Source organism: Thyridium curvatum, assembly GCF_004353045.1.
Source record: "Thyridium curvatum strain D216 chromosome Unknown NODE_16_length_530760_cov_82.129700, whole genome shotgun sequence".
NCBI lineage: Eukaryota > Fungi > Ascomycota > Sordariomycetes > Thyridiales > Thyridiaceae > Thyridium > Thyridium curvatum.
Window position 1 is genome coordinate 1 of NW_022156771.1, and position 27,164 is coordinate 27,164.

At 58.7% G+C, this 27,164-nt stretch overlaps 9 protein-coding genes across 9 annotated transcripts; 5 read left to right on the forward strand and 4 right to left on the reverse strand.

Moving 5' to 3' along the window:
- Positions 1–1,257, reverse strand: E0L32_003553 (uncharacterized protein; the record flags this gene model as incomplete). The annotated part of the gene is made up of 2 exons (XM_031137866.1): positions 1–1,075; positions 1,140–1,257. Coding segments are annotated over 2 exons (1,193 nt in total), but the record flags the coding sequence as incomplete, so codon positions are not given.
- Positions 1,258–1,912: 655 nt separating this feature from the next.
- On the reverse strand, positions 1,913–4,183 carry E0L32_003554 (uncharacterized protein; the record flags this gene model as incomplete). Its single annotated transcript, XM_031137867.1, has 1 exon — positions 1,913–4,183. The coding sequence occupies one exon, from the start codon at positions 4,181–4,183 to the stop codon at positions 1,913–1,915; it is 2,271 nt and encodes a 756-aa protein (XP_030998324.1).
- Positions 4,184–5,466: 1,283 nt separating this feature from the next.
- Positions 5,467–6,009, forward strand: E0L32_003555 (uncharacterized protein; the record flags this gene model as incomplete). The annotated part of the gene is made up of 2 exons (XM_031137868.1): positions 5,467–5,825; positions 5,916–6,009. 2 exons carry the CDS (start codon positions 5,467–5,469, stop codon positions 6,007–6,009), a joined length of 453 nt encoding a protein of 150 aa, XP_030998325.1.
- A 2,569-nt stretch (positions 6,010–8,578) lies between these two features.
- E0L32_003556 (uncharacterized protein) lies at positions 8,579–9,544 on the forward strand (the record flags this gene model as incomplete). The annotated part of the gene is made up of 1 exon (XM_031137869.1): positions 8,579–9,544. The coding sequence occupies one exon, from the start codon at positions 8,579–8,581 to the stop codon at positions 9,542–9,544; it is 966 nt and encodes a 321-aa protein (XP_030998326.1).
- Positions 9,545–10,690: 1,146 nt separating this feature from the next.
- On the forward strand, positions 10,691–12,263 carry E0L32_003557 (uncharacterized protein; the record flags this gene model as incomplete). Its single annotated transcript, XM_031137870.1, has 3 exons — positions 10,691–10,756; positions 10,821–11,876; positions 12,033–12,263. The coding sequence occupies 3 exons, from the start codon at positions 10,691–10,693 to the stop codon at positions 12,261–12,263; spliced, it is 1,353 nt and encodes a 450-aa protein (XP_030998327.1).
- Positions 12,264–12,746: 483 nt separating this feature from the next.
- E0L32_003558 (uncharacterized protein) lies at positions 12,747–14,357 on the reverse strand (the record flags this gene model as incomplete). The annotated part of the gene is made up of 2 exons (XM_031137871.1): positions 12,747–14,254; positions 14,348–14,357. The coding sequence occupies 2 exons, from the start codon at positions 14,355–14,357 to the stop codon at positions 12,747–12,749; spliced, it is 1,518 nt and encodes a 505-aa protein (XP_030998328.1).
- A 1,447-nt stretch (positions 14,358–15,804) lies between these two features.
- E0L32_003559 (uncharacterized protein) lies at positions 15,805–16,724 on the forward strand (the record flags this gene model as incomplete). The annotated part of the gene is made up of 3 exons (XM_031137872.1): positions 15,805–15,994; positions 16,070–16,227; positions 16,314–16,724. The coding sequence occupies 3 exons, from the start codon at positions 15,805–15,807 to the stop codon at positions 16,722–16,724; spliced, it is 759 nt and encodes a 252-aa protein (XP_030998329.1).
- Positions 16,725–20,431: 3,707 nt separating this feature from the next.
- On the forward strand, positions 20,432–22,402 carry E0L32_003560 (uncharacterized protein; the record flags this gene model as incomplete). The annotated part of the gene is made up of 1 exon (XM_031137874.1): positions 20,432–22,402. One exon carries the CDS (start codon positions 20,432–20,434, stop codon positions 22,400–22,402), a length of 1,971 nt encoding a protein of 656 aa, XP_030998330.1.
- A 1,634-nt stretch (positions 22,403–24,036) lies between these two features.
- E0L32_003561 (uncharacterized protein) lies at positions 24,037–26,122 on the reverse strand (the record flags this gene model as incomplete). Its single annotated transcript, XM_031137875.1, has 3 exons — positions 24,037–25,632; positions 25,745–25,856; positions 25,920–26,122. The coding sequence occupies 3 exons, from the start codon at positions 26,120–26,122 to the stop codon at positions 24,037–24,039; spliced, it is 1,911 nt and encodes a 636-aa protein (XP_030998331.1).
- Positions 26,123–27,164: the final 1,042 nt, after the last annotated feature.

Below are 27,164 nucleotides of genomic sequence, written 5' to 3' on the forward strand. Positions count from 1 at the left end.
CCATGCTCGAGCACGCGCAGGGCGTGGCCGTTGAGCTCGGCGCGGACGGCCGAGCGGGCCGCGGGGGTCAGCGGGGCGTCGGCGTCGGCGTCGGCGTCGGCGGGGGGCAGCAGGCGCAGGACGGCGGCGGTGATGGGGTAGTCTTCGTCGGGTGAGGCGGCGGCGGGAGAAGAAGAGCCGGGGGGGAGGGTGCCGGCGGCGGTGGACGGGGTTTGGGCTTGGGCGCTCGTGTCTGGGGTGAGTGTGTGGGAGGAAGGGGTGGTGGGCTTGGTGGGTGTTGTTGTTGTTATTGTTGCTGCTTCTGGCTTCGTCTTCGCCGTCGAGGGCGTGGGCAGGCCGGTCTGTGGCGCCGGGCGCACGGGCGTGAGGCCGAGCATGTCGTTGCTGAGCGACTTGGGCTCCGTCGTGAGCTGCCGCGCGGCGCGCTCGGCCGTCTCGTCGGCCATGGCCGCCATCTCGCGCTCCATGTCCGAGTCCAGGCCGTCCGAGAAGTCCTCGCCGCCGCCGACGTCGTCCGCCTCGCGCTTGCGCTTGGCGGTTGGATCTTGCCGCGCCCGCCGCTCCGGCGCCGCCCACAAGAAGTCGCTAGACGACGACGACGGTGCCGCTTCGGCCTTGATGGGCATTGTTCTGCTCATAGTGCTGCTGCTGCCGCTGTCGACAAACATCTCCCCGTCGCTGTCGTCGCTCAGCAGCTCCCCCTCCCCGCCGGGAACCCCCCGGAACGTCCTCTGCCTGGGCTGCGCAGCCCTCGAGGACATAGTAGCTATGCCATCACTACCAATAGCGGTGGGGATCACACGCTGCTGCCGCGGCGCGGGCGTCGGCGTCGGCGGCGCGCCGGGCCCGATGCTCGTGGCGATGCCGTCGCGGCCGGCGCCCCGGGGCTCGGAGCGGGCGGCGGCCCCGCCGAGCAGCAGGGCGGCCTCCTCGCGGGCCCTGGCGGCGTCCTCCCACAGGAAGAAGCCGCACTGGTCCCTGCGCTCGCGCTGGCAGGTGTAGAACCAGCGGCCCTTGTTGGCGCCCTGCTTCTTGACCTGGAGGCGCAGGGCCGGCAGGCGCGGGGTGCAGTCGCCTTTTTCCGTTTTCCAACGGAGGTCAGTCGACTGAAGTGAGGGATGGAGGGTTCGTACACGTACAGAGCCATTGGCCGTTCTCAAAGAGGCCCGGCTGGCGGGAGGGCGTGCCTCTGCCGTGGCCTCCGCTGCGGAAGCTGTTGTAGCTGGTCTTGCGCTGCTTGCGCGGGGTCGAGTACATGGCTATGGATACATGCGGGAGGCGCCGCCAGTGGGCGCAAACCTGTCCTAGTAAATATCTGGTGTTGCGATAATGGGTATGAATCGAGGTTGGTTCTAATGCACTTGTAGATTGGATGAGAGGTGGACTGAGGTCATTGATAGAGCGAGTTGAGGATCGGGCTGAGATGGGGTTGATGTAGTTACAGGGTCCACTGTCCACCTCTGGCGCGGGAGCTAAAAGAGGTTGCTGAAATCTAAGGGGGCTGGGGTCCATTCACAGCCTTCATTGTCCCCCCTCCTGAGCCTCCTGACACAGCCTTGAAGCCACATCAATTGCCTGTTGAACTTCGATGACCGGTTCATCAAAACGCACCAACGAGCCTGCAAAAGAGTCAAAGATTCCATTATTGTTCTAATCTTTGCGCTAAGCACCATATACACAACAGAAGGTTTTAAGAACCCGCATCTATGGACATACATCGCTTCCCACCAGACGACCACCACATCGGTAGCTCCTAAAGCCACCAAACAAACGACCACTCAAAGCAAAAGGGGGTATACGAAAGGGGGAAGAGAAGAAAGAACATCGCTGTCTAGTCGTACACATATACGGTAGAAGCTTCCGTAGAACGCGAAGAGAAGAAAAGCAAACACCTCTCAAGTCATGTTTCGTTTCAGACCTCGTAGTAGTAATCCTCGTCCAGCCCCTCCCTGTCCGGGACGGCGCCGGCCCCCGGCGGCGGGCCGTGGTAGACGCTCTCGAGGCGCACGTTGAGCAGGCGGATCTTGAGCCCGTACTCGCTGACCAGCGTCACGAGCTTGTTCGTCTCGGCCGTGATGGGCGCCTGGCTCAGCAGCATGAGCAGGCCGTCGAGCCACTCGGACGCCAGCGAGTGGTTGAGCGGGTGCAGCGTCAGGATGGCCTGCTCCGACGCCTCGCCGCCTCCGCCTGCGCCTCCGCCGGTGCCGGTGCCGCGGGCCGCCCCCGCCGCCGCCTCGTCCGGGTTGGTGTAGCTGAAGATGGTGATCTTGGTCGTCGACCTGGACGGCGGCGGCGGGGCAGCGAGGTCCCTGCTGTTGTTGTTGTTGCGCATCGTCGAGGCCGTCGACTCGCTGCGCGCCTCCTCGTCGCTGGGTGCCGACACGTTGGACACGACGGAGCTGATGGTCGCCAGGTCGACCTTCTCGGTCAGGGCGTCGAGCCCCGGGTCCGGCTGCGCCCTGTCGGCGAAGTCGGCGTAGTGCAGGAAGCGCCGGTTGTGCGAGAGCCTGGCGAAGCGCCAGCCCTTGGGCTCGTAGAGCCGGCGCTTCTGCGGCAGGCTCTCCTGCCGCTGGTGCTGCTGGTGCTGGTCCCGGCGGGGCAGGGGCTTGGAGAACCAGGAGCCGTCCAGGAGGCAGCGGATGCGCTGCTCCTTGACGAACTGCAGGGCCTCGTGCTTGAGCTCCTCGCGCACCTGCTTCAGGTGCGCGCCCCACTGGTCCTCGAAGCTGAGGTCGAGGAGCTCCATCTGCAGCTCCCGCAGCCGCGCGCAGTCGTACTCTTGCAGGTCGTCCTCCACCTCGAGGACGTCCTTGGTCCTGCCGGCCTGGCCGACGACCTCGCCGATGAGAATCCGCACCAGCTCTCCGACCTTGTCAAAGTCGTCCCTCCCCGCGCCGGTGGCCTTCCACAGCCGGAAGAAGGCGTGCAGGCCGGCCGTGTGCAGCCGCGACCACTGCAGGAGCAGCGGGCGGAAGAGCCTGTCGAGATTCTTGGTCCCGTCCAGCCCTTGGTACCCCTTGACGTCCTCGAGCTCCGTCCTGTCGACTTCAAAGTGGTCGTGCAGGATCAGCGTCACGGCGAGACTGGCTCGCGCTATAGGGCAGCGCTCGTTCAGCGGGCTGGCAGACTGCTCGAGCAGGAGCTTCTGGAACCCGTCCTCGTTCTTGCGGACGTAGTCGGTCAGGTCCATCATGCCCAGGAACCCGGCGACCTCAAACTCGTTGGCCGGGCTCTCCGTCTCGAACCCCAGCCGGCGCCACTTCTCCGGGTTGTGCCGCCTGCTGCCCTTCTTGGCCCCCTCGAGCTCGTCTCGCAGCGGGACGGCGTTGGCGTGGTGCCGGTCCGGGGCGCTCGCCAGGTGCAGGCCCTTGAGCGCCCTCCGGTGCTCGGGCCGCTCCAGGTCCACGCGCACGTCCTTCCACCTCCTAAGCAGGATCTTGGTCAGGGACTGGAACTCGAGCAGCGGCTGCGCCATGTCCTGCAGGACGGAGCTCTGCATGAGGTTGTAGACGGCCTTGATCAGGCCCAGGTCCTGCAGGCGCTTGATGAACTTGGACCAGTCCTCGCCGGCGCTCTTGGCCCCCGCCCCATTGGCGGCGCCCGTGTTCTCCTGGGAGACGGCGTCGCGGATGAGGGCGTTGATCAGCATGAGGGCGTTGGCGCAGAGGGCGTGGTCGGCCGACTGCAGCTGCTGGATGACGAACTCGAAGAACTGCGGGTAGACGGCGACGGCGGGCTTGAGGGCGCGGAAGCCAAAGGTGCCGGGGCTCCGCGGGGCGGTCCCTGCGCCGGCGCCGGCGCCGGTCCGCGGCGTGGACTGGCTGTGGCTGACGAGGGCGACGAGGATGCTCATGGCGCCGCGCAGGATGTTGACGAGCGGGTTGGTGACGATGAGCTCGACGATGCGCTCGACCAGGTCGCCGGCGGTCGGGCCCTCGAAGATGTCCCAGCCCATGTCGACCTCGAGCAGGCGGCTGAGGCTCTGCAGGGAGTAGGCGACGGTGTTGCCGCCGGTGGTCATGATGAGGCGGCGCAGGATGACGAGGCCGCCCGAGGAGATGAAGACGTCGGCAAAGGCAGGGTCGTTGATGGAGGACTGCAGCTTGAAGACGGCCATCTTGCGCGCGGCGTCCTCGTCGCTAGCGAGGCGCGACAGCAGCGCGGGGATGTCGGCCTGGTCCATGGCGAGGAGGCCACGGACGGGGGGTAGGAGGGAACGAGCTTCGGACTCGGCAGGGAGGGCGGGATCGGGGAAGCAGTCTAGTTGATTCGTTCAGAGAGCAGTCCCGTGTCAGGCTATAGGTTCAGTCTCTCAAGACTAGACGAGCTCATGAGTAAAAGTGAGAGTCGGTGAGCGGGCGCATTGGGGGGAGTTTGCCTGGGAGAGGGCAAGATAAATTCTGGTACTTAGGTGACTATTGTAGGGCCCTTTTCAGGGGATGGCGGGGGCTTGACCGCTTTGGGACGTGACAGCGCGAAGGTAGATTGAGATTGAGTGAGTGCATTGGCGCGTGGTCAGATGCGATCCGTGCCGGCGCCGCCCCCCGCAGGTGGGGACCCCGGCCGGGTTTCACTCTTCTGCGCTGGCTGGCAGCCATTGCACACATACTCCGTCCAGGTCGACTGGAAACAGTTTGAGGGATGGGGGTGATAGTAGTTGTAGAAAGGTTGGCGATGGCTGGCAGTCTTTCCAACCTGACACTCCTGTCACTCCGGACCCTTGGTAACTCAATGTCTGACCAATGCAGGCAGCAGACTGCAGGTGATCGACTACTGCAAGTCGAGCGAATGAGGAAGCTTCAAGCTAGATCGCCAGCTCTTCCAGTGAATCGACTGGCCCGGCTCGCCCATGTGGTTGGTAAAGTGGTCGCATTGGATCTCTAACACGCGAAATGGTACTCCTAGGTAAGTCTCGCACAGCCATTGTTCATCCGCGGTGGTTGTTGATACCAACCAAGTATGGTTTGGCATAGGTATCCATATATCTGCCCGTAAGCAATGCGATCATTGCATGTCAAATCGGCGTTGGAATGCCAGGTCTGTTGCTCCGTACGCCGAGTGACTCGATGTCTCACAGCGGCTGCGGGGTATTTGCGGTTCCCTCAATTAAGGTTGGAGACAGACGCACTTATCAAAGCTACTCCGTATTATCTCTGTGCTGGCCGAGGCTCCTAGTCTGTGACATGACGCCTCTTTCTCGTTCCAAAGGACACGCTACTCCTTGACACTACTTTCCACTCCGAGTACCTATCAGAAACAAAAGTAAAAGAAGAGAAGGGCTTTTGCATTTTTCTGCGTCAGTGTTTGGTCTGCTCTGTGTTCGAGGCCCGGGCGGATTGTCTGAGCGACAGCCTTGTATGGACCAAGCGAGCTGACATCACCGTCCGAAAAGAAGGATTATCCAGCTTGTCTAAGCCAAACCGCAAACCAGCATCCTCGACCGCAAGGGAGGAAGATCCAACGGCTATGGAATCCAGCGCTGTCCAGACGTACTCGAGCACCAACGCGGCCCAGGTCGAGGCGGCCTGCGCCCTGCACGGCCTGACCCAGGACGAGTTCCGCGTGCTGCACCGCGAGAGCGTCGCCGCCAAGGAGCTGGCCTACTGCCCCTACAGCAAGTTCCAGGTCGGCGCCGCCCTGCTCACCAGGCTCGGCAAGTACATCGCCGGCGCCAACATGGAGAACGCCTCGTACCCGGTCGGCACCTGCGCCGAGCGCGTGGCGTTGGCCCGGGCGCACATGGACGGCCACCGGGACTTCAAGGCCATCGCCGTCGTCACCAACAGCACGCTGCCGGCGAGCCCGTGCGGCATGTGCAGGCAGTTGTCAGTCTCTGTTGCCCTTGCTGTGTCTCCGTGGTGCTCTCACCGTTGTTGTGGTTGCTGATTCTAACGTACCTACCTTTGATTTGACAGCATGCGCGAGTTCTGCGACTTGTCGTTCCCCGTCCTCATGTTCGACGCCAACGGCGACTTTGCCGTCATGAAACTCGGAGAGGTGGGTGCCTGAACTCTATCTAGTAATGTATATCCGGTTACGTGACATGCAGCCTCACTGACGCTGTTTAGCTTTTGCCTATGTCGTTTGGACCTGCCTCATTAGACGTGCCTCGCAAGTCACAGCCATGAGTGCTTTAGCTCTCATCCGTCTTCAGAGCCGCATGTTTGTCGTTCCGGGGTTGGGCTGGCCTATTCTTGGAGTACATGGAGATTGAGATAGTTCAGAAATGCAATTCGAACCGGTTCAAACCCTGTTGTTTGAATTGAAATGTATCCCCCAGTGAGCGGCAGAGAGGGCTCATCTCGTATACGGGGCGGTCCCGCTTCCCTCTAAGGTGTTTGGGCCTTCGATCTGGTGTCGTATCTCCCCCTTTCATGCGCATGACCGAATATCCCTCGCTGAGATTCGAAAGATTATGAAGGTTGAGGCGCAAATGACTAGATAGAGTGCAAAGCTCGTGGAATACGATATGGCTTGAAGTTGACCAATCTTGACTGATGTGGACCTCCTGTTTCCTTTTGGATTCGTTGTTCCAGCTTCGGGATCCGGCTCTTGGAGCTGAGACCCTTGGTTGATACAACGTCGGATCTCGGACTGGTTCCGTTGTAACTCTTTCTGCTCCAAGAAGTGCCATTTCAAGACTGGAGCATGAGCAGCTTGGGGAGGTGTAGTATGCCGCAGCAGGCTATCACATGCAGGTCGTTCCACAATGGCTTTCTAAAAGGGTGCCAGCCACACTGCAGGTCAAGCTTCAAGCTGCAGCTAACAAGTCAGTTAGGTACCTAGGTAGTAGTTGAGGATGCAGGATTGGTGCACCCACTATCAGCGGAGCTGCTGGTGCCGAGAAGCATCTAGGAGCGAGCGGCCGGACTCTGTCCCCAGATGGCGCCTCAATGATCCAGATCCTGCGAATACCCTTGGGAGGAACTACAAACTACAAGCACGGGGGAGACCAGCCCATGTGGACAATACTCCGTGCTGGATGAGGGACGGTGCCAAGCCATTGTTTCCAGTTGTGACTGCTATCTCAAGAGGCGAGCGAGTTTCTCATCCGAACCAGAGACTTGGTGTGTCGCAGCGGCCATGTCTAATAATGGGAAGAATGCTTACAGCCTGCTGCTCGTGGGCGGAGGAGTCGGCTGTCACAGAGGGCGTATACAGGGACGCATGAGACAGAATCCAACAGGAATAGCACGAAATGGGCTCAGATGAGGGGTCTGGCCAGCATGGGGGGTCTCTGGTGTGTGTGTGTGTGTGTGTGTGTCTGCCTGTCTTTGCTGGCCAACACACGATGGCCCTGCAGTTGTGACTGTTGTCGATAGGATCTGGACCCTTCTTCTCTACTTGTACCTCTGATCTTTGTGTTGGCCAGGGTGTTTCCACCCTTTTCCCTCACCATGTATCCGCTGAGCTGTCGGTGAGCGATGCTGTTTGCCTTGACCCTTGACTGGCCGTCTCCCCTGCAGTCTCCGATCGAGTCGGTGAATTCTGGAAGCAGCCGTGTCATTGGGCAAAAGGCTGTAACTAACTAACTACTGCTGTGCCCCCAGGCTAGACACTGGCCCGCGTTGGAGCACACCTCGCCCTTCAAGGCGACCAGTCTAGCGAGCGCCACCCCTGCAACACTCCACAAACCCGCTGGACCCTACCTACTTTACCTAGGTAGCTGCAAGCCCGGGACCGCTAAATTGACTGGCTCCTCATGCCGAATGACTGCCCGCTCTGGAGGTGGATTAGTTTATGCGACTAACTGTGGCCTACCCAAGCACACACACACTCTCTCTCTCTCTCCTCCATTCATCTTGCCTCGCCCATCCCATTCCAAGCCCGCAGCATTCCAGCCAGAGACTGGGTGAAGAGAGCCATCACAACCCGTTGGCAACTGTTTACCTCCTCTTTCTTGCACTCCTGGCCGTCGTCTCCCCCGCTGCTGCCAGTCTGCGGCCCCCACCAATACAAAAAGGTGCAGCGACCGGACACCCGCCGGCTGGTTGTGATCAGATCCTCCTGCACGTTCCCCCCTCCTATTCGGCTGGACCGTTGCTGCACACACCTCCCCATGATCGGCGATTTGGATCTCGACCCTCCCCCAACACCTACATAACGCCCTTCTTCTCCTTCCCTACCGTCGCTGCACCCAGATCTCCAGCCAGTAGCGACGTCCACTCGAACCAGCGACTCGACCCTACTTAGGTAGATCCTCGGTCTTCCCAAGAGTCCGCAGACGAGTTGTCGCCAAGAAGCACCCTATCACGCGTACCGCTTGCCGTCCTTGCTCCTGCGGTCGACACGGTCCCAGACGGCGGGTAATTGCCTGGCCTATATGGCAACCGAATCAAGCCGATAAGTGACGGGAAATTGTAGGCTCATTGCACAACAAAACAAAAAAAAGGAGTCAAAACGCCACCCTCTTTGAAGGAAGCGTTGTTGTTTCTAAAGAACCATTCACAATATAAGCAAGGCGCCTCTCCTGCTGCTGCCAGATGCCTCCGACCCGGGCATCATAGTACGAGGGACTTCTCCAGGAAGACCACAACCTACCTACCTCTTCCAGACGTGTCTGGGGCTCTCATCAGACATGGAGCCCGTGCCCGAAACCGAGAGGATGGAGGAGTTCCGGTCCTCGCCACTCCCCTCCCTCCGGCTGCAGAGCGCGTTCCCCTTCAGCTCTCCCGAGATCGACTCCCCAAGGAAGCCACCTACTGTTCGTCGATCCACAGACCCAATACCTTCTTCCCCCTCCTCGCCCTCGTGGATGACTTCGGCCGGAATGTCCTATCGTCCGCGCACCAGGTCGCCCCTATCTGGATCGCATTCGCGATCGCGCTCTGTCACGAGCCTCGCGCCTCCTATGGCTCGAACTCAGTCTATGCCGGGGGTGAATGGAGCTGGCCACATCCTGTACTCTCCCCAAGGCCGCTCACAGAGCCCTTCCCTATCCCCGAGTCGGATCCGCATCCCGCGAAAGCCGGTCGACGAATCATTCCCGACCTCGCCCACCAGAATGTCGGTTCATGACCCCGACAGGAAGCTGGCGGACCGGAACACATCGCCCGGGCCGGGCATCACGAGCGCTCCGCTGGTCAAGGCACGGCGGCCAGCTTCACCGCTCCACCAGCTAGCACACTCCAGCACCTCGTCGCTTCCTGCAGGTATCCCGACGACGCCCTCGTCGATAGCGTCCTCGCCCTCTTACCGTGCCCTTGACCCGGTTCCCTACACCCTCGCCGCCTCCATGCCTTCCTCATCCGTCCCCTCCACGCCAACGTCGACCAGGTCAAGAAGTCCCAGCATCTCCAGCTTGGAGACTATTCCCGACTCTCCAGACGCCGAGGAGGCGGCCCTCGAGGCAGAGCGCATTGCTCAGCTGAAGGCAGCAGCAGACGCTGCGGACGGCGGAGATGCAAAGGGCAAGGGCAACTTGGAGCTGCCCACCCGCGGACGCACCCTCAGCTTTGGATCGAGGGACAAGCGCAAGCGGTGGAGTGTCTGCGGCGCTGAGAGGCGGCAGGACTTGGATCTGGAGACAATCTGGGAGGACTGATCTCGATATCGATCCCACGCTCTTCTGTTTTTTTTTTCTTTCTCTCTCTTATGACGGAAGCACAACCGGACACTCTGTGCACATCCCTGAGTTCCCGTTTGTGGATTTGGGACTAGGGACGCTGGCATTTCAGGCATTCATATCATCTATGCATCAAGGGCGGCGGCGGGCTATTACTGCTTGGTTGTTTCATGGCTTGGCTTTGCTCTATTCTTGTTCTCGCACTCTCTTCGTCTGTCTCTCTCTCTCTCTCTCTCTCTCTCTCTCTCTCTCTCTCTCTGGCGCGAATGTCGGCGTTCAACGAGCCTGCTTTTGTTTTCCTTTCTTAGTACTTACTCAGATACCCTATTCTGCATTTGCATTTGCATGTACCAGGGGGCCACGAGCAGACAGGAGAGGAGGGGCGATTCTGCGCAGTAGATAGTGTCGTGCATGTCAGCAAGGAGGCTCCCATGTGGCTATCGATCTTTAGCGTGGCAAGCGCCAATACAGGAAACAAATTTATTCCACCTGCATTCTTCTTAAGGCCCCTTCACCTTCAACCTTGACTCCTGTGCCCGAAGGGATCGACCCCCTCTCTCCCCCCAGGACTGAGAGTACCTAGTAGACGCGGCCTACCTACCTCGTAAAAAGCGTTTCGCTGTCGAAGTGGGATTGGCTGTGGGGCGGCGCTTGTTTGCCCTCTGCTGCGACCCTCGATCTCGCAGAGTCCGCCCTTGGCTGATGCGGCGACTAGTCCGCCCCTGATCCTCTCGCATCCCTTGCTGTATTGCCAATTGAGATCCCTTCACAATGTTGTCGTCGTCCAAACTGTCGGGCCCCTGTATAGCAGGGGAACTTATTGATTCCTCAACTCATTTACTACTATCCCTTTTGCGCTGAGAACGCGCGCCGGGCACCGCGCAAAGACAATTGATTGACACGGCATCAACCATGTATAAAGGAACACGGCCGACCGCCGGACAGGATGATGATGATGGACGGAACAAACCACACACACACCAGCTCTTCAACTTCTGGGCGGTCACTCTCTACAACTGCATTCTCTAGCATCTTCTTGTCGACTGAGCACTTCTCCCTCGCTCCTTTCGGCCCTCACACACTCCCTTCTCTCCAACTCATCAACACTACCTAGAGCAAGCAAAGATGAAGTACACTCTGGCTCTAGGCGCTGCTGCGCTCCTCGGCTCCGGCGTCGAGGCCATGCCCAAGGTACGCATCTTCCAAAAGAACGTGATCACACGAGCTATCCGCTGACATGTGAGCTGGGAAACAGTCGAACTTCAACAACCTGAGGGCTCATCGTGAGAGGCACTCTGCCCAAGAGCACAAGCAGCCGGCCCGCCGTGGCTTCATGGACGCCATCCACAACGTCCTCAGGGGTGCTCAGCCCGCCGGTGCCCAGGAGGCCCCCGTCGCCCGCGCCTTCTGGCCGGCCGAGAAGGCCCCCCGCGCGTACGTCGCCAGCGGCAACGTCACCGTCACCGCCACGGGCACGGGCACCGGCGGCGTCTCGACGGCCACCACGACCGGCCTCTACCAGAACACGACCCTGACGCAGAGCTCCGGCCCCACGAGCGCCACCACCACCGCCGACGACCAGGACTGCACGTTCCACTACGTCACGCAGACGCAGACGGTCGACGTCACCGTCACCTTCACCGTCACGGACAGGCCCAACTTCACGGCGCCCAACGGCAACGTGCAGAACACGACGACCACGTCGGGCTACTGGAACTCGACGGCGTCGGCGACCATGACCGACTGCGACGACAACAGCACCACCTCGACCGTCTTGGCCAACAACACGTCGATCCGCACCATCGTCGGGCCGGCCACGACGGGCTACAGCAACGGCACCACGATCGTCCAGACCGCCACGACGACCGACTGCCCCGAGGAAGGGCAGTCCACCGCCGCGGCGACCACCTCGTCGGAGCCGCCCTGCCCCGAGGGCGAGGCCGACGTGACCTCGACGCTGACCGACGGCCGGACCACGACCGTGCGCGTGACCCTGTCGTCGGCCGCCACGACGACCGTCACGCCCACGCTCGACCCGAGCACCACCTCGACCGCCACGGCGACGACCTGCGTCATCGACACGGCCATCGCGCCCGTCGTGACGGCGACGACGACGGCCACGGTCCCGCCGCCCAGCGTCTCGCCGACGCGCACCGTCTGCGAGAGCGACGCGCCCTCGGGCACGCCCGTGCCCGGCGACGCGCACTGCGGCGTCCACGGCAAGCCCGTCGGCGACTACTTTATGGCGCAGTACGTCCAGAACAAGAAGGACGTGCCCGTCACGCTCGAGGGCTGCTACCAGTTCTGCGAGGTAAGTCTTTTTTTTTGCCTCTCCTTCCCCCCCCCCCCCCCCCCCCCCCCCCCCCCCCCCCCCTTTCCCTTCGCACAGAAAAAAAGAAAAAAGAACATCTCTTTTTCTTTTGTTTTCTTTGCTTTTTTTTTTTTTGCTAACGCGCGCAAAAAACAGGCGAGCTTCAAGGAGAACGAGGGCTGCCACTCGTACGAGTTCTACCTCGAGCCGGGCCTCGGCGCCCCGCGCTGCAACCTCTACAGCAGCTCCGTCGCCTTCTCGCTGCGGTCCATCGACAACTACCAGCCCAACATCTGGTACGACCTGAGCTGCGGCGACCCGGAGAGCGAGGAGTGGCGCCACCAGAACGGCGGAGGCGGCAACGGCACCTACACCATGCGCCGGTGATCCCCGAAATGTGCGTGATGACAGAGGCAGCACCACCAGCACCAGCAGCAGCGAAAACCAAAATTTGGGATATTTTTTAATCTGATGACATATGAAAGTGGGAAGGGGGGAGAAGTGCGATCCGGAAGAACCCCGCCCGATATCTCCTAATCCCCCTTATGAAAGCGGCTCTGCGGACCACTTCACTAACCCCCCCCCCTCCCCCTGTCTTTGCATAACATATAGATGGCGTTCTTGGGACGGAATTCTTGGGTAGCTTTTTTTCTTGATCTTTTTTCCCCCAGTCGATAGGAGGATGTCATGCTTCTAGTCTGCTTCCTCTTTTTGTTTGATAGTCTCTACCTCACCTCTATGGGTTCCCGTTTTCTCCTTTGTGAGTAATAATAATACAAATAAATCAACTAGTTCACACCAAACACACCAAACTCCTTGGTCATAACATCGTGACTTTTTTCTTTCCTTTTTCTGGCTTCTCCCGCCGACCTAATCAAAGGGTATCCTCCTCAGCTCTCCCGCCCCGCCCTTCTTCCTCATCTCGGCCGCGGCGGCGATGCTGCTCGGCACCTTGATCCCGCAGCAGTCTCCCCAGCCGACGGCCTGGTGCCGGTGGTTCGTCCCGTGCTCCTCGCACACGACCTCGCCGCCGCCGCCCTCGGCCTCCTCGTCGTCGTCATCGCCCGCCTCCCCTCGGCCCTGGTCCGTCATGCCCTCGGCGGCGGGGACGAGCGAGCCGAACAAAAAGTGCTGCATGACGGGCAGCTTGCGCAGGACCTCGGCGACAAACATGCGGCGCATGCCGCCCTCGATCTTGGCCCACGACCTGGCCGACGAGATGTCGTCGAGCATGGGGCTGTGCCAGCGCAGGCCCTTGACCGTCTTGGTGCGGTTGACAAAGTCGACCTGGCCCAGGTACATGTACTCGCCGCCGTACTGCTCGATGGTGAGCTCCTGGTGGATGGCGAGCGGGGTGATGAAGGCGTGGTGCAGCAGCTGCGAGGCGCCGAAGAGGAAGGGCAGGAACTGGTAGTCGTCGAGGCCCCAGACGCCGTGGGAGCCGGCCGGCTCGAGGTAGTAGGTCGACTGGACGAGGCGCATGACCTCGAGGTAGCGGGTGAAGACGCGCAGGACGAGCGGCGCGAAGTCGGGCCGCGACAGCGCGCGCAGCTGGTACAGGCACAGCAGCCAGACCATAAAGTTGAGCTCGTGGCCCGAGCCGTAGTCGATGCGCAGGCGGTTGCCGAACGAGTGGGCGAGGTAGGTCGCCGCCTCGGCGGCCGCGGCCCCGTCCCCGACCCCGGCGACGCCCAGCCGCGCGTGCCACTCGGGCGCGTGCTCCTTGACCTTGTCGACAAAGTCGCGGAAGCGCTTGTTGCCGAACCGCGAGCCGCCCTGGTCGTCGGGCGGGGACTGCCGGACGAGCTCCTCGGCCTCGTCGAGGACCGACAGGATCGTGCGCACGGGCGCGGACAGGTCGGCCTCGCCGACGGACGAGACGGGCCGGTCGGCGACGGCGTCCGAGAGGCCGAACACCCAGGCCTGCACGAGGCGGAAGGCGGGCGAGGCGAGGAAGAGGTCGTGGTCGCGCGTCGAGAGGATGCGGCGCCGGGGCGTCGTGAAGGTCAGCGTCGAGGCCTCGGGCGGCGGCGGCAGGGCGGGCGTCTCGGGCACGGGCAGCTGGTCGGCCGGGGGGTCGCGGCGGCGGCGGCCAGCACCGCCGCTGCCGCCTCGGGCTTCGAGCTTGGGGAGCAGCCGGTCCTTGAGGTTCGGGATGCCCACGCCCGCAGCGACGGCCGCTGAGGCGGGGCCTGGGGCAGGAGCAGCAGCGCCGCCGTTGGCGATCTGCGATGCCATGAGTTTTGCAAAGGGTCCGGCTTCAGTCGTATCTACTAGAGGGGGGGTGTTGTGAATATAGTTGTGGCTACGTCGAGCATGCGGCAGGTCGTGTATGTTTTGGAGTGTTTGAGGGAGAGTCGGAGGATCAGCTTGGTCAGCTTGGACGCAGTAGGGTCAATGGTCCTTGCATGTGTCAAATGTGGCGGGGAATATTGGAGTGCCTGGCCCAAATATTGGGGTCAAGTACCTACCTAGGTACATACCTTAGTTACCTGTATTAGTGCAGTCAGTGACTATTAATTAGCACTTCCGCCTTGGGCCAGCCACTATCAAATGTTTGATGCTCTGAGCTCACCCATAGAATGATATAATGAGCGATGACAAGCCGAGCAACCCTTCTTCAAGATACCAAATAGTAGCCTGTGTCTTTGCTTCTCCTAAAAGTGAAAGGACCAGTGATTAAGCAGTCCGTAGAAGGCAGCGGGTGAGGAAAGGCAGAAATCTCATGCAAGCCCAGAGAACGAGATCATTCCAGCGGTCACAAGACTTGAGAGATACCTAGAATGAACGAGTGTCTTCCACTTCCAGGGTCTGCGCCCGTATCTACATGCACATGCATGCACAAATGCATCTATCTAGAGTCATTCACGACTCCCAAACCCCTCATGATCTGAATACAGAAGACTTGAAGTTCATACAAAGTCGAGCCAATGACAGATGAGAAGCCCGGGGGTCTTTGCTAGGCAATGTGCACCGTTGAGCGACTCGAAGAAGCTGCGCACATGTTTGAACCAAGGACGTTTCTGGTTCGAGCGCATGTAAGAGCAACTTTTATTTCATGGTGGTGCTCTATGTAAGATCAAGGAGTTAAAGACATAAGGGAAAAAAATTCTGATATTGATACAATCATTTTGCCACTGTTTGAGATTGGATAAAATCGGCAAAAAAATAGTTGCCCATCTGAGATGGGCGAGAGTAGAGGATCTCCCGAGCCGGAATCGAGCCAGCGACCTTTCGGTATGAAATGTAACAATTACAGCCGAACGTGATATCCAACTACACCATCGGGAGTTGTTGTTGAAGAGCACTGACTAATTTAATCCTATGACACTAAACTTGGCGCTAAGGGCGATTAGAACAATTAGTGATTCTGGTGTGCAACCGATAAAAAGCCCCTTTGCTTGTCCTTCAGAGAGCAAACATACAAACGAGGTATCAGCAAAGCGTGGTGCAGAAGCGTAGATAAAGCATTCTTATTGTATGTACTCTATGATAATCAACCTGGACACCATAGGGATCGCTCAAATCCGTCGTCTACAATCGAGTTGCACGAGGATTTTACTCCGTAGGCATCGCAGATCAATAAATGGCCTCATTCTTTGCTGCCCTACAGCAGGAAATCGGAAATTATACTCCACAAGTCACTGGCTTTTGGCTTGTATCTGGCTTTAGGCATGTACGCTCATCCCTTGATTGAAGTGGTCGTATACTGTAGAGAGCTCATTGAGAGACTGGTCCCTCTATCATATCCGTGGTGGGTCGGCGCCTCTGGGCGTTTTCGGTTTTTGGTGTGGTGTCTTGCACCCGACTTTTCATCTTTTTAGCGTCGAATTCTACTCGCCCATCAACTCGTCCATACCCACCTAAATTTCGGGCAGCCTTGTCGACCAAACTTCGAATTCTCGACTGCTCTGCAAACAACACCACGATGACAGTGTCAGCTGCGCCAGAAGCTGTGCTCTCTCACCTGCCGCGAGCAGATGGTTCCGCGACCTACTCCTACGCGGGCTACACAATCACGGCGTCCGCCAACGGCCCCATCGAGGCCCAGAGGCGGGATGAGGATCCTTACAGAGCTCTCGTCGATGTCATCGTACGACCAGCGGCAGGGGTTGGAGGTAAGAGGTTTCGAGTGCTGGTGCATCGTACGTTCAACAGCCGACTGACTATTTTCTCTTTTTCTATATATTTAGGCACTAGGGAACGGCACCTGGAATCCATCTTGGAATCTTCACTTCGCCAGCTCATTCTTGTGAATAGCTTCCCTCGTGGTCTCATCCAGGTCGTACTCCAGATCAGGACCACGCCTGAAAATGAATATGTCAACACGAAACTTGTTCAGGCCCACCTGGTAAGCTGATTCGTCGCCCTATCTCTTTACCGCCCGACTTTCGAGACCTACCAGAAAGCTTAAGCGGTTGCTGATGCGCATTCCAGAACCTACCTGTCATCCCGGCACTGCTACAAACCGCCGTCTTGGCTCTCTTATCAGCAGCCGTCCCCTTGAAAGCTACGGCTACATCTGCCATCGTTGCTGTTCTGGCTCGGGACGATGCCAAGGAGATGATTGTTGATCCCACTCCTCGTCAAATCGAGGAAGCCCTGTCTACTCATGTGCTTGCATTCACCTCTCACGATGATTTGTTGTTAGTTGAGAGCGAAGGAGACTTCTCCATGCAGGAATGGGAGAAGGTCCACGCGGCGGCTCAGACTGTCTGCTGCCGACCAACAAAGAAGGCCGGCGTCGACATGGTGTTGGACGACGAGCAGCATGCTACAAACGATATGCGACAGTTTCTCCGGACCACTATGGAAGGCAAGATTGCCGCCGACCTTCATTGGAAGTGATTCCGTCGCGAGGCTGCGCCGATAAGATGGCAAGGTCGACCTTGCGCCGATGCATCAAGGCATGACCTCGTGCGACCTGAGACCGCCGGAGCAGGTGGCCCATGGGGTACGCATGCCAGCACGGAGCGGCGGATCACGATACTTGGACTGAGCAACGGGCGGTTGGAGAGGATATCACAAAGAGGCACAGCAAGGGTATTTTCACGTCTCGCGCGGCCACGGAGATCTTTCAACGGCTAGGACGGCAGTTATGAAGTCTTGGCATGGCGTGATGATTTCTATTGTCTGTGACAAGTCGTTTGTTACGCGTCGCAGTGCCCACGAGAGTCAAGGTCGAGTCCATTCTGCTCAAACAGCATTGGTGGGTCTGCTGGCACGGTTGTGTCTGGAATTTGTCCACGGCCCATGGCAATAGGTACTTTTGAGGCGCTGTTTCATCACCCTTCTGCCAATGTCAAGGGACCCCCCCAGCAGCGGGCCAGGACGGCGTTGCAGTGGCCAACTCAAGGCCACAGCCCAGAACCACGTGGGGTTTTCATGATCTACACAGATGCTCGGAGCTCACGAATTGGGTGAGCACCGAGCTGTTGCTTGCAGCATGAAGCCGCAGGGTCGAGACTTTTGAGCTCGCAGTGATCGACGATCCACGGCAGATCACAGTTCAGCATCTGCTTGATTAGCGCTAGAGACATGCGAGCTGTGTGATCCGCACGGCCTGCAGAGGAGAGAACTCAATCCAACTATTCCATTCGGACTAGCCAACCGGAGAGCGGTTTGAAGCGACTTGCAAAAGGAGCCTCTGTAGCTGCGCAAACCGACCGGACTGCCTACACAAAATGATTATGCGGCGGAACTGTGATCGCCACCCGTTGTGACTGGAGCATGGAACAGGCAATCAATTTGCTTCTGAATCTTTGTCTTTCCCAAGAGCTGTTGACATCCCAGGGGTGCCCCTTGAGGCTCCGTATGGGAATTCTGCGACGTGAGACAGGGTAGCGCCGCACTAATGCCGACCCTGTTCAGGGGAGACGAAGGCGAGAACCAGCACTCGTTTTCTGAACCCCTAGCGAGCGAGAGTGCCAGGGGCCGCCGTGATGGAACAGGCCTGGACGTAAGAGGAAGTTTTGCCCACCAAGCAACGCGAACAATAGGGTCTTGGTCTCCAAGCAGAGCAAGATCTTAGCGAAGTATTCACTGGGGCTGCAGCCCTTGCCCCTGTCCGTGTCCAGCCCGTCTCCGCCGTGGCGCTCCATGAGACAGCATCTCAGCCTCCAGCCTGCGGCTTGGCTTCTCCTTGGAGAAGCATCGCTAACACCTAGCCTCTGGCAAAGGGACGTAGACCCTGTCTGTAAAGCAGCGTCCTCACAGGATCCTTAAGGTTATCACTCCCGTGCTGGGTATCCGCTCCAGCCACTAGGGTGGATCGTGGCAGGGGCCGCACCGCTGCCGCCCGCCAACGCGCCGGGCTCTTTGACACAAGTTGCAACGGGGAGTTACAGCACGGTTGGACAGGCGGGTCCCCAAACAACCCTCTTTGATGCTTCTCGAGGCCGTCTCTCGTTGACTGCCGGGGGGTCGGTACTGAGCATTACCCCAATTCGGCACAGTTGACCCGAGCTGGGCCCCTTCAAGGACTGGAGAGACCGAAGGGACGATACGTACGGGCGTTGCAGGCGGGCGTCCCTTGCTGTGCTGGAACAGATCAACCAAGAGTCGGGCCCATGCTCGATGTTCCCCGGCTTGCCAGGATCGAGGGAAACGAAATGCAATGCAGCAGGCTCAAGAGCTGCCTTTTTTCCCCTCTTACGGAGTACGGTGCGGGCTTGCTCGATAGCATGGGTCCAACCGCCGCCTCAAGTTTGTTGACACATCCCAGGCGGGAGAGCTCCACGATGATCCCGGAGCTGTTTGCCAGAAGCACTGAATATTAAAACCCGAGTGTTTGGTGATGCATCGAGCACCTCTCCCCTTTCCTTCTCTGGTTCTTCAGTCTTCTTCAATGTTGGCCCGATTCGAAAGGTTCTTTTCTTAATCCTCTTTTCCCTCCTTCTCTTCCTCCCACCGCGGCATTCCCAACCAAGCAGAGCTCTGGTAGTTCTCGTCAATTACCGTTGTCCCTCTTCTTGATCTGCCCGGTTCCTTTTTTTCTCCATCACCGCTCTGTGTGCGTGTGTATCTTGTATTTGGTAATATCATTTTTTTGACCGGCCTTTATCACTTCTTCCTCTCGACTTTCGCTTGACCAAGTTTGGTTCCTCTTCGGCACGGCACCTTTTTCTGTCCAATCAGTCTTGACGACGGTGGTCACACATTCACTCTGGCCTGCAGCTCCATCACAACTGGCTTGCAGCATCACACTCGAGCGCGACTCAATAGACACGCAACGGCCTCTTTTAGACACGGCAGATAATACGCAGATACGATATAGACCGGTTCTACTTTTGATCTTTTCTGGGCAAGCGCACGCACATACTACAGAGATACCCTCTTTTGTTTTTTCTCGTCCGTCACACGCATTCAACCAGTAGAACTCGTTGAACCCGTCGCTCCTCCACAAGGCAAGGCATTACCAGAAGACCTGCACGGCCGATCACACCAGGACGCAGCCAATAGCTCGGTGCTGGGTCACAAACACGCTCTCCGGATATCCCACTCTGATCAGTAAGTCACCGTCTATTTCGAGCCCTGCATGCACCCCAAGAGGGGCCTCGCGCATGTCACAGCACAGAGCTAGCCAGTTCTGTGGTGATATTGATTGCTCGGGCGTCTACGCTGGTAGGATGGTCGATGGGTCCTGAGCGCCGGCACACTGTGGCCGGAGTATGAGGGAGCCATTCGTCATCGCCCAGTCAGTTGCGAGTGCTCTGGGGCACACCCGGAACGAGAAGTCGAGCTAAGTCACTAACATGATGGGATGCAGGAGTATATCTGTTCCCGGCAAACCACCAGTGTGCAACGAAAAAAAGGATTGCGATTATCTTTGCATATCCTATCCTCGTTGTCTATTCCTAATACAGAAAAGCCACCAGCGCAGCGACAGGCCCGGTGACGTCGACAGAGACACACAGTTTGTTCGGAAGCCTACTGTGCGAGCCGAACGCATTCTGTCGTCTTCCCGACAACCCCTCACCCGATAATATCTAGAAGCATCTGCGAAGGCAGACCAAGCCCCGGCCGGGTGCATCTGTCGGTACTCCGTCGAGTCCGGTCATTGGATCTTTGGAAAGGGATTCGCAGCTTGTTTCTGCAGGTGCCGCCACACCTTTTGCCTCTCTGCACCTGTGATCCCTGTCTCACGGTCTCGTGCATCAGTCCTGCATTCCTGATCTTGGAGGGTCCCTCGTCGGCAGGTTTATTAGATTGTAATCTGTGAGCAGTCAAGCCGACCCCGGTCTGAAGCCCACAGGTACGGTACTTTGCAATCGCTGCTGGTTGTCGCCAAATTTAGCCGGTTACAGGTACCCCAGGTCGCTAAACCTGTTCGCTTACAGCACCCTCTACAAGCAACAAGGCCAAGAAACCTCCCCCCCACCACAGCGGTCCAGCCAGCCCAATCGGACCCCGCACAGCGAAAGAAGCGGGAAGAACTTTGCACGACGACACACACGCGAGGAAGTACCTCCGGTCTGTATCTCCCCGCCCTCCCCCCGCGGAAAAGGTACCTCAGCCCAGTCTCTCAACCCGCCGGCGACCCAGCATCAACAAAAATGTCGGGCCAACTCCTGTCTCCTACCGCGATCCACCCTGCTCTCGGAAGCAACGCCAACACCAGCGGCGGCGGTGTTAGCACCTCGAGTCTGACACCCAGTCCCACATCATCTGGTGCTCCGCAAGACTGGCCGCCTCTCCAAAGACCTATTTCCGATTCCGATGGAGTTAATAATAAGACCAGCCATGGCCTCAACCCTCGTCCCAAGACATCTTCCACCGCCCTATCCGAGTACCCGTCCCTCGATGGTTCTCTCCAAGACCTCTCCCTAGAGGACGTCAAGTCTACCCTGCGCAATGCCGATGCGCCCAGCCCTGACTCTGCCTCTCCGCGAGCAGTGACCTCCCAGATTTCTTCAACAACTATCGTGGATCAGCAGCGGAGCTCCTCTGCCGCCCTGCCCCTGTGGCCCCCATCCAACAAGCCGTCGCATACCCTGGGCCACCGCAAGAGCACCCTCTCCGTCGAGTCTGTCCCCCGGCAGACTATTATGAAGGCTTTGGCCTCTGTCGCCCGCAACAACAAACCCGAAGCCCTCTCGCTCAACAGCATGCTCTCCGCCCAAGGCGGCGCCGACAAGCGGCCCGGCACCTCGTCGTCGCAGCGGCTCTGCGATGCGCTCAACGACCTGGCCGCCCGCACACACACGCCGACCACGGCTTTCCCCAGTTTGCAGTCGCCCTGCTTCTACCACAACCGCTTCGACGACGCTGTCGACATTGACAAGGTCCTCGAGGAGATCAAGAACGATGAGTGGATGTCGCATTCCCGCCTCGTGCAGACCGCCACCGGCGTCCGCGAGGTCTCCAAGCAGCTGCAGCGCCGGCCCATCAAGCGCGCCGTGCGCAACGTCATGATTGTCACCAAGGCGCGCGACAACGAGCTTGTCCTGCTCACCCGCGAGTTGACGTCGTGGCTGCTGCGGACCCCCCGCTACGGATCCGACCTCGGCGTCAACGTCTACGTCGACGCCAAGCTGCGCAACTCGAAGCGCTTCGGCGCTGCCAGCATACTAGAAGACAACCCGCGCTTTGAGAACATGCTGCGGTACTGGACTCCCGACCTGTGCTGGAGCCACCCCGAAAAGTTCGACCTGGTGCTTACCCTCGGCGGTGATGGCACCGTCCTCTTCACCTCGTGGCTCTTCCAGCGCATCGTGCCTCCTGTCCTGTCATTCAGCCTGGGCAGCCTTGGCTTCCTGACCACCTTCGAGTTTGAGCGCTATAAGGAGCACCTGAACCGCATTCTCGGCAACGAGGGCATGCGCGTTAACCTCCGCATGCGCTTCACCTGCACCGTCTACCGAGACGGCCAGGCCCAACAGGAGATGGAAGAGGCCGAGCAGTTTGAGGTCCTCAACGAGCTCGTCATCGACCGCGGCCCGTCGCCCTACGTCTCCAACCTGGAGCTCTACGGCGACAACGAGCTGCTCACCGTCGTCCAGGCCGACGGCTGCATCTTCTCGACGCCCACGGGCTCCACGGCCTACTCGCTGTCCGCGGGAGGCTCCCTCGTCCACCCGGACATCCCGGCCATCCTCCTGACGCCCATCTGCCCGCACACGCTGTCCTTCCGGCCCATGGTCCTCTCAGACACGATGCTGCTGCGCGTCTCGGTGCCGCGCAACTCGCGCGCCACCGCGTACTGCGCCTTTGACGGCAAGGGCCGCGTCGAGCTGCGGCAGGGCGACCACGTCACCATCACGGCGTCGCAGTACCCCTTCCCCACCGTCGTGCGCACCGACACCGAGTGGTTCGACTCGGTGTCGCGCACGCTGCGGTGGAACACGCGCGCCGCGACGCAGAAGGGCTTCGACGCCAAGGCTGCTTCTGGTGACTGCCTGCAGGACGAGGAGGAGGCGGCGGCCGAGTGGGACATCGATACCGACTCGGCGTACTACGCCAGCGAGGAGGGCAGCAGCATCAGCGCTAGCCCGCTCAAGAGGCAGATGAGCATGCTGGGGATGTGACGAGACGACAAAGAATCGCAACTGTGGTTGCCACACGCCATACATATCATATGAGATCATGACTTGCACTGAAGATTAAAAAGCATGCAAAGCAAACCGCGCTGTTGTCTGTCACTCCTTTGCTGCTTGACTTACCTACTTGGACATTCTCGAGACAGCGAGAGCGCGAGAGAGACATGGCATTCGATGTGTGTCTTGGGGGCGGGCTATCCGTACCGCACATCAACAGGAGTTTCTTGGGCCGGTCATTTTATGGGATTATTCTCCTTTTTTTCTTTTCTTTTCAAAAATCATCACTGAGCACTGTTGGCTGGGGGGGACTCGACCCTAGATGGGGCGGCTCCCACTCTTCTGCGAAGGATGACTTCTTCCTCTTTTTCCTTTTTTTTTCACCCCTTTTTGGCCCGCTACCTAAACCGCCCTTATACACATACATATACATTATACATATACCATCATCATCAGAATACCACGCTCGGCAGCAGGGGCGAAAGACTCCCCCCCCCTGCCGAGGCTAGACTAGATTCCTTTATACCTATTTTGTCATCACTAGGAAGACCCGTGCCCTCGATTGTGACATGATGCCCTCTCTCTCTGTGTAGTGATGCTGCTCTCGGATTTGAACCCAGGATAATAATAGTTCTCCGGCCAGGCTGGTAAACACACATTCAGTACTTTGAAGTCTACGTCGTGGTAATCACAACCCCCCAAGGTTCGTCACTTTATGCAGACATGTATGTAGAGAAGCAGCAACAAAACGCACTTCTTCAGATATCCCAGTTTTTGATTTTTGCCTTCCAATATGCTTGCTACCTTGCCCGCCAGAAAAGAGCCTCCCAGGATACATCACCAACCAATCTTATGCTCCGCCCAGGGCCAGGAGGAGAAAACACATCCCCTTACTGTACAAGCATCTCGAGTAGATGGCCGCCCTTCCAAAAAACAACAAATAAAACAAGAGACATTGCGCAACACCCAGACAAGTGCAACAGGACAATGACCAACCAATGTTGTCGTCAAACAGTAGTAGCCAGCCACCCAGACAAAAAAAAACGTCCAAACCAGACGGCGAAAAAAGCAACACACAAAACACCGCAAAGCCCCCAAAATAAACTCCCCGCCATCCCATACTATTGTTGCCCAGTTCCCCCCCAAGATCAATGTCCCCCCTCCCCTTCCCCTAACAAAAAAAAAACAAACCAGGCCCCAACCTGATTGCCCATGACTTCTTCGAACATTCACCCGGAAGAGCGGAACGAGTCCTCTTTGATGATGATCTGAGAAAGACGGTGCGGGTTGTGCCGTGAAGCTCCGTCAGTCAAGCTCCGCGTTGTAAAGCTGCAGACGAGGTGGATAGTGTGATCCGACAGCCCAAAGAGAACAAAATCTCCACATTCGAGACTCATCAGACAGAACTCAAAACGGCACAAATCCCGACTCCCCTGCGGCACCTCTCAAACTTCGAGCTGAGGCACGATTATGCGTCGCCACTTTGAACCTCTCCCACAAAGGAGGCGATGGTTGTGACACCGAGAAACTGAGCACGAGGTGGCGAAGGGGGGGCTCTGCCGCAGGGACCATTACCCGTTTCAGACCATCATGCGCGGCACGCCAGCCAATTGGACAGCATCTCATCATCGCCAACGTCCCTGGCTAAGGGACAGCAGGCCAGCGATACAGTCAATGTCGGGCTTCTTGCTGGGGCTGACCTCCTCCCCGCGCATGAACCGCTCCACGTCCTGGTCGCGCGTCGTCGCCGTGCTGCCGCGCGACTCGGCCCCGCCGCCACCGCCGCCATCCTCGAAGATCTCCAGCTGGCCGCCGCCAATGGCCCCCTTGGCTTTCCGGCCCGACGGCGCTGTGCTGGCCCGGCCAGAGAGGAAGGCGGGGCCCTTCTTGTCGTCCAGGACACGGCCCATCGTGCGCCTGGGGTTGCGGGGCGCGGCAGAGGGCAGCGGCCGGCGGCCCGCGTGACGGATGGCCGATGCCACGGAAGGATTGCCGTCTTCGTCGGGGCTCCAGTTTTCCTTGTCCGACTCGTTTCCAGAGGCGGCCAGCAGGGTCGATACCTTGATCTTCTTGGGGTCGCCATCTTCCCTTCCCGGCTCCAGCTCCACTGGCTTCAAGGACGGAGAGTCTCGGGTGATGGCGCTCTGCATGCGCGCGACGCTGCTGTTCGCGCGGCTGAACTTGGATTTCTTGACGCCTGATCGCGCAGATGGTTTCGACGTCGGCGTGTTGCGCTTCGAATTGTTCGGCTGCAGGATCGAGCTAGAGTTGCTCGTGGATCGTATCAGGCTGATAGCCGCGACAGCCGAACCTCGAGACTCATGTTTAGCGTGGATGGACAATTCGTCTTCGTGATTCTCCTTGTCACAGGCACGTTCCCACGCGGTGACATCCCGGGAGCGGCCCCGGCTGAGACGGGGAACCGAGGGCGTCATAATTGGGGTATGGTCCGTGAGCGATCGAATTGGCGGTAATTTGACATTCTCATACGCACTCTGAGTGCGTCGAAGGCCTTGTCGCTGGCTGCCGCGCAGAAATGGGTCCGGGCCAGGACCGAAGAGTTGCGCCAAGTCTGAAAGACGGGATGAGGAAGCACGCGGGGGCGAGGGGGAGCCGCCCAGGCGGATCTCTGCCTTGCCGTCGAGTGAAAGGCTGAGCCGACACTGGCTCTGTGACGATGAGGCGTGCTGGATGCCGGGTAGTAGAGGAGTCGCCGTTGTGGACGGACATGAGGATGGGGCGAAGGAGTCCAGTCTGACGGAGTCGTCATTGTCTTCGCGGGTAAAGGAAGAAGGGGTGGAGAAAGAGCTTCTAGCGTTCCAGCGATTTGAGATGAAACCGACAGAGCTTGGAAATGACTGGGTCAGTTGGAGAGCACGGCCTGGTCCCTGGTCGTGGGGTGAAGGAGTTTGGGAGATGGCTGGGTCAGCAGGCTGAGCCGCAGCTGGCCTTGACTCGGCGGGATAACCACAGGACTTGCCGGGAAGCCACGGTCCAAGATCGGGTGAGGACATCGGAGTGGTGGTTCTTTCTTCTGGCGTGGGCTGGGGCAAGGACTGAGACGAGGAGAGGCCCATGTCCTCGGCGGCTCTCGGTGAGCTGTGCGAGGGTGGATCTGACGACACGACCTGCATGATCCCCGACGTGATGGCCATATATTCCTCGCTGGTCAGCGGGCGCTGTTTCCGCCTGTCATTCTGTCTGCGGTTCTGGAACCAGATCTAGAGTGCAATGCTGGTATTAGTCACATCACTACTCCACGCCGGAACGGACGCGTTTGGGGAAGCAGCCGCATGCAGCGACCGAAGTACTGCAAAGAGGGAAGAAGCATACCTGGACCTCTTTCTCGTTAAGAGAGACTTGCTTCACGATCGCTAGACGCTTGGCCTTGTCTGGTTTCATGTCCTGCCGGTACGCCGTCTCAAGAATATGTTTGTCCTGGGCCCTGCAGCACGGTTGCATGATTAGCATTCCTGGCTCTGGCATATGACAGATCGACTCTACACACGTCGTTCGCTTCCTCTTGCCCTTGGGGTGTCGCTCCGTCTCGGCAGCTTGTGCCGGGAGCGAGGGCGTCGTGTGCTCGGCCGCATGGTGGGAGACACCAGAGCTGTCCGACTTGGCACTACTCGGAGGTGTCGAGAAGTCGCCAGGAGTGTGTTCCTGGGTCGTTGCGGGAGGGGAGGGCGGAGAAGGAGGTAGGGAGTTCATGGTGAGGTTTGGATCGTGTTGCCCTAGCTATGCATTGTACGGGAGAGAGATTCGTGTCTGTTACGGGTCGAGTTTCGCGGTCGTGGCGGCGTGTCTGTTTCGGATGGTAAACAGGCACGGGGGTGGTGGGAGTGAGTATATATCGGAAAGACGGAAGAAGACGCGAAGGGATCCCGGGATAACGAGTGTGATGCTCGGACTGGCAAGAGTTGGAGCGGTTCTAGAGTATCGAGGACAAAAGGTGAGGATCGGGGCAGGAGAGGCGTGAAGCTCGAGGGCGTCTGGGAGGCAGCGTGTAATATACAGGCGTGCTGGGTGGTGTCTCGGCCCCGCTTGAGGAGCGTTACTTGTGTCGTGCCTCAGCGTGTGCCCGCGTTCTGGGGAACCAAGGACCATTGACCAATCCCACGACGCGTAGCCCTTCTCCACTCTTCCCGATCGGGAAAGTTGGTCAATAGAGAGCTTGTTTGTCGGCGAGGAAACTACGACGCCCGTGCTTAATTACCACTCTAGACAGCCATTTGGCTACATACATGCTGCAGATACGCGCTTTTTCCACGAGTACCACTGGAAAAAAAAGAACCCACTGCTAGCCACCGCCTACACCCGAACTCCAGTCTCCCAAAGCGCGTCGCTCGCTCAAGCCCAGCATTTGGATCCTTGTCAACACTCCTCATCCTTCGTCAAGCAATTGATCAATTTAGATCCTGGCTCCTATGTACATTATGTATTTTCAGCACTGCTCAATGCATGGCTCGTGGCACTCTTGCACTCTTGGTTCCGCTCTGGTTCGCGAGAACTTGAATTTCATTATCAGAGCATCCTAGAGCTTGCATGCATGCATGCACAACCACGGTTCAAGGTTGTGTCCACCTGTACTAATTTTATGTATGCACTTACGGTTTAGGTGGCTAACAACCAGGCGTTCAATAATATGCAATTACAGTCCAATATTGAACAAGTCATACTCTCTGTCATAAAGCAAGATATCCTCTGCTTCATCGTCGCCGCTATGGTAGACAATCGTCTCTTCAACCGTAGC